This window comes from Hemibagrus wyckioides, linkage group LG18, assembly GCF_019097595.1.
Source record: "Hemibagrus wyckioides isolate EC202008001 linkage group LG18, SWU_Hwy_1.0, whole genome shotgun sequence".
Lineage (NCBI taxonomy): Eukaryota > Metazoa > Chordata > Actinopteri > Siluriformes > Bagridae > Hemibagrus > Hemibagrus wyckioides.
Genome location: NC_080727.1, coordinates 13296481 through 13305177, shown reverse-complemented (window position 1 = coordinate 13305177; position 8697 = coordinate 13296481). Strand labels below are relative to the sequence as shown.

Here is an 8697-nt window from a genome sequence, read left to right as displayed (position 1 = left end):
TTTTTTATACACCATACAGTTTAAAGATTATCTGTGTTTTTAATTAGATATTATATGTATATCTGAATATAATAGAAACATTTTAGAAACAGCTTTATTTGTTTTTTGTTTTTTTTTATTTATTTATTCCGAATTTCTATTATATGTTATGTATTAATGTTATTTTAGTTATGTTACCACATTATTGTGTGTTTGAAAGTTTTAGCAGAGGTTTAACATGATTCAGAGAGTTTTAAAAAATAGTTTTTGTGGAACTCCTACATTGTCGTGATGTTTTATTTATTGTCAATTAAACTTGGATTTTTAGCACAAAGATGCCTCATGGCCTCTCATCTTCTACTCTACGGATTCAGGGTTTATGCTGAACATCTGGCAGATTTTGTGCAGCTGCGCGTTAGCCGACAGCGATTCCTCTTTCAGGTGCTGGTTGCTCATGCGAAGTTTCAACACCTCAGCTAGCAAAGCCACCTTGTCCTTCTTCTCCTGAGTGCAAGAACAAGAGAGAGAGGAAGACTTGGGATTAATGAGCAGGTCAGTGGAATCCCAGAACAGCTGTGCTCTGACAGGGTTGTGGCATTAATTACCTTCAGGAGATCAGTGCTGAGTCTCATCAGCATGGCCTCCAGGTGAGAGAGTTGGTCAGGAAACTCAACGAACACATTGTCACTGAAAGAAAATCAGTATATTAAAATTTGAGTCGTCAAAAGTTTATTAAATAATGAAGAAAAAAGAATGAATGTTGTTGCTAAACGTTTTAGCCATTTTTACCAGTACACTGGTGTTCCATTCTGCTGGTGGAAAGGAAATTGACTTACAGAACATTTTCTATCAATATAAACAAATGAATTATTTTAAGGTTATAAATCCGATATGAAATGAATCAGGACACTGTTGGCTTTAAGTGTGAGACGTTTTTTTTCTTCTCTCGGGATAACCTTACTCAGATTTTTAGATGATAACGAAGATAACGCCTTCAAATTGAATGCTTATGAACAAAGACTTCTTAAAGCCCTGAGTGTCTACTGGATTGTGACATGACAAAGATATTCAATGCTGGACACAGCCAGCATGAACAACATGCCATACATATTACAACATCTGACTAAAAAGTACCTCTAAAAAAAAAGCTAATTGAATGAGCAAAACTGTAAAAGAATTGACTCACTCTGAAGCTTCACTGAGAGAATGAGCGAGGTGTGGACTGTGTGGTTCAGGGCTCGTACCTGACTGAATGTCACGTGACTCACCAGCCAGGAGGTTAGCCATCTCCTGCGCTACAAACATTGCGATTAAAACACGCAGAATTAATACACATGAACTCTTTCCATGTGTAAAATCATTATGACAGTTACATATACAGTATTCCTGAGTCATTATTTACTCTCATAAGCCTCAGCTGCATTCACCAAGCTGGTCCAGTCAAGCTTGCATGCTGTATTCGTCAGATTCAGGGGTTCCTGATCATACTGAACATCCTGGTCCCACACCAGAGTGTCGGAGAGTCCACGTCGCTGCTGGCACACTACAGAAATACATTTTCATAACTTAATGTTCAGCTTTCTAGTTTCTGATTCCACTATCATTGATTGCAGCATGTTATTCAAGGTGACATTTTATTGGTTGGACCACAATGCGTAATGTACTTCAAGTGATTGCTGATTGATGCCACACAAACAAACAAAGTGTCAATGTGTACTATAGATGAGTTCACTTTTACTGACACCACTGTCACAGGTCCAGGTGGGAGCATATGCTTCTTGCTTTTGGCTGTGCGGTGCAAAAGAATGATGATTGACTAGCTCTTACATGAGGGGTCAGATTGCAGAGAGAGGTGGTTGGGTCTGGGTACAGGATGCCTGGTGAGGACAGGGCTGGAGAACATTAAGGGCTTTGGTGAAGATGAGTCTTGAAGACACTCAGTAGCACTTCTGCTTGGTTGGGTTGGCTGAAAAAAAGGAAACATGGCAGTCATGGTGAATTGCTGTCTCCAGCATACAATGCCATAGAAACAATATGCCATTGTTTGTGAAATTGCACTCACTGAGTCAGTTGTGTCATCCATAAGAATGAGCTTTTTCAGGTCCTCCACTACAGTGGTCTTGTGAACAGGTCGTGGGGTGCAGCCTGACCGGAGTGTAGCGATCACACGGGGCTGACCAAACACATTCTTTGACTTTGTGTCCACCTGCCTGCACAGATTTAAACATCTAATCAAATCATATATGCGCCATTCCTAAATACTGTCTTTTTGTATTCTTAAACCCTAGTGTCCGATTCATAATTAGCATTATCCTAGCAAATAAAAAATAAATATACAATAGTTTAAATAATAATAAATTTAATTCCAAATTATTCTTTTTTTTCCTAATCATTTCTGGGTGCCATTTCTTTATAAATCTATACCTTACCATTTCAATACCTGTAATTAGACAGATGTTTGCTCACTAATTTTGTTCCATTTTGCCTAACAGCTGGTCAGAGAAATGAATAATGTTCATTTAAAATAATATTATTTTTTATTGTAATTTGAGTTATTTATATTAGCAAATTTGAACATCTGGAATATAATATTCAAAAATAAGATTATTTATATTTATAAAATAAGATTATTTAACCAACATCTATATGTTTTTATGTTTAATGTAGATATAATTTCAATAATCAAGTGAAATTGTCTGAATGCAATGATATAAATTCTGCTCAACTAACATAATACTGTTAATGTTAATTAATTAGTGGCTAACCTGACATTAGCTAGCATGCTGGCAACCTTGGTTTCTGCTTTACACCACATAACATTAACTGGATTATTAGCAAGCTACCAAAGTTAAATCGCTAGAGGTATTAGCAAAAGCTAATCAGGTAAGTTACCTATTACTACTGTTGCTGACTGAATAATTTCCGACTTCACTGCGCTCTTGTCTATCCTTCTGTTTGTTGTTTTGAATGCCTCTGCCATGTGATTGGCCATTGTACACACTGAGCTTACAGTAACCGGTAAGCTTACTATCTCTTTGTAAATTCATATGGTCTGATGAAGATAGACTTTGTGGACGTGTAAAGCTCTGGTTGAGCTGATGTGGATCTTGAGTCCATTTCTTCACACTAAATTTTTTTTGTTTTTTTGTGGACTGCCCTTGGTCACAATGATTCCAGAGACGCTCCTGCTTCTTGGAGATTTCTGTGCTGGTTAAGTTCAGTGAACACCGATGCAGGCTGGAGAAACATTGTGTCTGGATCTCCTGGTCTTTAACATGCTGAAATTTGTGGCCATAGGTCTCCTGCTGGATTGGATTTATTGGAATTGAATCTGGCAACATTGGAGAAATTGAGGCTCTCATCAGCCGAGGCTTTTCCACCACGGAGGTCTTGATTCCTTGTGGCCTGCAGGACACTGCACTAAAAGAGACATATACAAAGTGTTGGAATGGGCCAGTTGAAAAAAAAAAACACTATATCTACACACCACAGTCTTAGAGAGAATGGTGCAATAAAGAGATAACATCCAGTAGGTGGCAGTTCTGCAGAGTTACTGATGAGAGAGGTGTACAAAGAACAGCCAGATTGGTTCATGCTGACAGAAAAGCCATAGCAACTCAGATAATCACTCTGTACAATCAGCAGAAAAGCATTTCAGACTCGCAACATGGCAAACTTTGAGGCAGATGAACTATAGCAGAAGTCCATGTCAGGGTCCACTTCTGTCAGTCAAGAACAGAAAGCTGAGGCTGCAATGGGCACATGCTGACCAAAAACTGGACAGTCGAAGACTGGAAAAACATAGGCTGGTCTGATAAATCTTGAATTTCTGCTGAGGCACACAGATGCTAGGGTCAGAATTTGGTGCCAACAGCATAAATCCAGGCACCCAACCTTCAGTGTATAGCAGAAACAACAGAATTGGTGTTCCATTACTTTTGGAAGGGACTCTTTATTCACCTGTCAATATTATGGCTGATTGGGATATACATTAATCAGCCATAAAACTAAAAGCACCTAGTTAATATTGTGTAAGTCCCATTTGTGCAGCCAAACAGCTCTGACCCATTGAATCCACCTCTGAAGTGGACTTTTTTGTCCAGCACAGATTGAGATCTGGGTAATTTGGAGGCCGAGTAAAAACCTTGTACCGTGTCATGTCACGTTTCTCAAACCATTCCTGAACAATTTTCGCAGTGAGGCAGGGAGCATTATCCTGCTAAAAGAGGCCACTGCCATTAGGGAATACCATTGCCATGAAGGAGTGTACTCAGTCTGTGTATCAGAGGTTTCCCAGTAGAACATTGCCCATCCACACGATGTAAAAGAAAATGTGACCGTCTCCATTGCTCCATGGTCCAGTTACGATGCTCACCTGCCCACCGTCCCACAGGGGACAGCATGGGCACTCTGACTGCTCTGCAGCTCCACAGCCCCATACATGTTCTGACACCGTACTATCATCAGCAGAATTAACTTTACCATCAGTTTATAGCTCTTTCTGTGGGATCGGGCTAGACAGGCTCCCCACGTGGATCAGTGAACATTGGGCACCCTTGAGTTGTCGCTTATTCACTGATTGTCCTTCCTTGAACTTCTTTTGGAAGGTATTAACCCCTACATACCGCAGACACCAAACAACTACTACTACTAACTACTAATGCTAATTTGTTGGATTTAGCTGTTCCATTTGAAAAGTGGAAAGGTTCTCAATCCTTAACCCTTGACGTAGGACTAGTTTGGATGTTGAATATATAAGTTATTGCACATACATTAAAGGAAAAAAAACATTTATTGTAAACAGTTGTACCTGAACAATACAATAATTATTGCTGCACACAGTCTGGTGAACGTCTTCATACCTCACCTTTGCTTGAAAACAGCTAATTTGGTGTGAGGTAATGGCAGTGTATGAGCATCGTACTCCTTTGTGTTCTTGGTCATGGAAAACTCTGTTGAAGGATCGCAAGGTCTGGATCGAGGAATTTTTGGGCTGTAGAAACCTGGCTGGGCGAGTGGGTTTGGACTACATGAGTGAGCCACATTCGCAGAACTCTTACTGCCCCAGGAGCGCTGATCCTGCAGCCATTTGCCCTTGAAGCAGAGGTCATGGCTTTCAGGAGAAAACGCACCTCGCTCCGCTGCAGCATGAAAACAGCCAGGACGCAGAAAATGTGCCTGGAAGACAAATAGGCAAGGCGACTCTGATTACTCACAAGCAAAGCCCTCAATGTCAGGGGTGATGCAGTAAAACTGAAAATGCAAAGTCACCCTTGGAAGGCTTCTGCAAAACTCCCCGTCCAGCTGGTCCTGCTGATCTGAGCTTTTCTCAGCTGAACGAGGGGCAATCACCATGTGCCATCCTCCATCTGAAAATAAAAGCGTCAGCATTGCTTCTGTGGGACACAGCTCTCTGAACATTAACAATGAAAGAAGCAAACTTGTGTGTAGTGTACCTGAACTGTCATTTTCATTCGACGTGTTCAGCCTTGTAAACTCCATCTTCCTATTCAAGCTTCATTTAAGCATGTGTACACATCCTGCACTACAAACAGATGCTGTTATTGACTATAGGCAAGGGAAAACAAAATCAGGACAAATAAGATCATTTATCTGAGTAGAGCAAATACTGATGTCATCCACTTATTTAAAAAGGAGGAGAAAAATCATTCACAAGACTAGATTCATTCAGAAAAATGAAACAGAGCTATTCATTAACAATTTCTTTTTCGGATTTATTTTAAAAAAGTTGTCATAATGAATGAAGAAAGAAAGAAAGCAAGCATCTGGAATGAATTCCTGTTATCATCCCATCAATCAAGTTATTTATCTCCATTAAAGTAGAGGTGTCCCAGAATGCAATACAGCAACGCAGTTGTGCTCAGTTGCAGTCGAGACTTGACTTGGGATGTTAGTTATGGCTTTGAAAGCTGATCTGTCTGCGCAGATTGTATAGATGACAATGTGAGAGAGCTGGACAGACTAAAGGACTAAAGCTGTGCTGCATTGCTTTCTTTAAATAGAGCTGAAGCATGGGCTAAATCCCACTGGATGCTATTAAAAATTGTATTTTAATTATATAGATCAGCTTATTTTTCCTTTAATGAAACAGCTTAATGCATGGGTATTTCCAGCATAGCTAAAATTATGAATCCACCAAAGTAAGCCATCATTTGTACCCACATTATCAGGGGGAACTGTGGAACACTGCAACTTTAGAGCTTTAAGGTTTAAGCAGGTTATCAGATTCCACTCTTACTACAACTCTGTCACATTCATACACATTTCTATTTTGAAGATAAAAATGTAAATAACGCAAAAAGATGCATGGAAAAGGTTAAAATAAACATACTTACATGTGGTTTCTTCTCTGTGGTTTACTACATCCACTCTCATGCCACATCCCAGAGCTCTGGAGCTTCTTACATTCAGGAGCGAAGTGATGGCACTGAGTGCTCCAATTCAACACGACCACGCATACAAGATACACAAGAAGAAGAGCTGTGTGGGATTTGTCCTGGCTGCCACTGAAACAGAGGATGGGATTGTTGGGGTTTTTTTCTGTTTGCCTCTTTAGTGTCAGTCGTAGAGTTGTGTGAACTGGACCATGCTGTGCTGTGTGTTACTCTATTTATAACACAACTAATATAATTGTTTATGTAACTACACTGAAATTTCATGAAAGCTGTAGGGGTATATGGAAAGAGAAAACGTACACCAGGCCAGAAGTAAAACAGATTTGTAATGTCCACTTACCACAAACTCTCCCCTCTAAAAGTATTGGAATGAGACGGGCTTTCTATTGAATTCTATTGATTTTGTTCTACACTGATGACATTTGCGTTTCAAAAGACTTCAAAAGAATCAATCAATAGATGAATATGAGACAACAAAGTTGTCCATGAAAACGACGGCAAATGATGACAGAAACATTGTGAGAAAACCCAAAACAACATGCAGCAGACACTCTTATCCAGAGCAACTTACATTTTATACAACTGAGGGTTAAGAGCTCAAGCACCCAACAGCAGCAGCTTGGTGGACCTAGGATTTGAACTCACAGCAACCCAACACCTTAAACACTGTGCTATTCCAGTGACATCAACAACAACAACATCCACAGAGCAGGGGTGAAGACATCCACTGCTTGAAGTTGACTTCGAAAGCAGAAATATAAAGGCCATACATAAGCCTCCTGGTGGTCTGGTGGCAGGATCCTATGCTCTCATTGCCGCGGCCTGGGTTCGCTTCCCGGGCGGGGCGCTAACCCAGCCACTGAAGAGTTAACTCTCAATACTGGTCAAAAGCTGGGGTTAAATGGGAGGGTTGCATCAGGAAGGGAATCCAGCATAAAACATGTGAACCAAATGATCTGCTGTGGTGACCCTGAACAGGGAGCAGCCAAAAGAGCAACAAAGATATAAACCACTGATCAGCAGTAAGATCAGTAGGCCAAATGAGCCACAAAGGTTTTACTAATGACCCAAATCATTCCAAGCTCATGGGTCAAGCACAAAAGAGGTAGCTTTGGCTTGCACTGCTGCTTCTGGATCAGACTCACTAATCATTATTGATGATTAGTGATCTAAACTAAATTAGAACACATGGAAGTGTTATTTATATTTTAACCTCATCATCAGGAAGGGAAATTCAGATCTACTCAATTCTGATCTCAAACCCAAATGGCTTGTGTATAGCAAAAACAGAGGACTTGGCCTTGCTGTTCCAGTACTTTCAGAGTGGACTGAAGATGCACTTTGTTGGTGTACAATTACTCACTGTAGCCCACGGCTGCTCTGGGCAACACTGTAAGCCCACTGTACTCAGTCTGGTTGGGACTATGGGTGAAGCTTTATTCTCAGTACAGCAGTGCGGCATGGTCATGACAGTGTGTGTCACACACACTGAGTGGATTTATCCACTATATTAATCACTGACTTAACTCACATCACAACGACCCCCATGCCCTCACCCCAACCCCTAAAGTACTGTGCTATAATGTATATGTGACAAAAATAAAGGCTTCTTTATAATCCCGCTAGCTGATGTTAGAGGAGGAGGATGGTTCCCTTTTAACTCTGCGTTTCTTTCTTGACACTTCTTGGAGATTTTCTTTTCCAGTCACTTCTAGCTTTTCCATTGGGGTTCTATATATAAATCTACATTATATAGCAGATTTGTGATCATGTCTATAGTTTAAAAAAAAACGCTTTACATCTAAAGCTGAATTATACTCATGTTGGAGTTTCAGATTAAAAAGAGCGTGTCCTACAACTGGACACTCTGGGCCGAGGCGTAGATATAGCACAGCTTCTACTTTCCTCATTATGTACTTAAACCCCGTGACGTGGTTTTTGAGCAAGATAGACGTTCATTACTTATTGACAAGCACATATATTACACTGTGTTTTTTGCTACCTGTACTACCCTCCTCTAGGCGTTTAACACTGATGGTATTCTTATTCCGTGACCTGGTTAACTAGCATCCTATCCGCATGCTAGTCCCTGACCTGGTTAACTAGCATGCGGATAGGAACTACTCCTGGAAGTGTTCCTGTATAAAGGAGTCTGCATGCGAATATTAGCATTGGAGTTCTGGGGTAAAACGTTTATGACTGATTACATTCAGGGTGTAGGAAACACTGTGCAAAGGTGAAACTGAAAGTCAATAACATTCTGATCGAGAGTTTAAATCTTCATTAAAACACAAACACTCCA

At 40.3% G+C, this 8697-nt stretch overlaps 1 protein-coding gene across 4 annotated transcripts; it reads right to left on the bottom strand.

The window, feature by feature from the left end:
• Positions 1 to 86: 86 nt before the first annotated feature.
• On the bottom strand, positions 87 to 6446 carry LOC131369245 (signal-induced proliferation-associated 1-like protein 3). 4 transcript variants are annotated; one of them, XM_058415763.1, is made up of 10 exons: positions 6336 to 6446; positions 5436 to 5524; positions 5251 to 5348; positions 4847 to 5157; positions 2042 to 2189; positions 1807 to 1945; positions 1382 to 1522; positions 1166 to 1274; positions 585 to 666; positions 87 to 483 (listed from the first exon to the last, which is right to left on the bottom strand). In XM_058415763.1, exons 2-10 carry the CDS (start codon positions 5479 to 5481, stop codon positions 337 to 339), a joined length of 1221 nt encoding a protein of 406 aa, XP_058271746.1. In that variant the 5' UTR covers positions 5482 to 5524; positions 6336 to 6446; the 3' UTR covers positions 87 to 336. The 4 variants fall into 4 exon arrangements, with proteins under 4 accessions (XP_058271746.1, XP_058271747.1, XP_058271749.1 ...); XM_058415764.1 differs by having other exon boundaries at positions 5436 to 5519; positions 6336 to 6398; XM_058415766.1 differs by having other exon boundaries at positions 345 to 483; positions 1224 to 1274.
• Positions 6447 to 8697: the final 2251 nt, after the last annotated feature.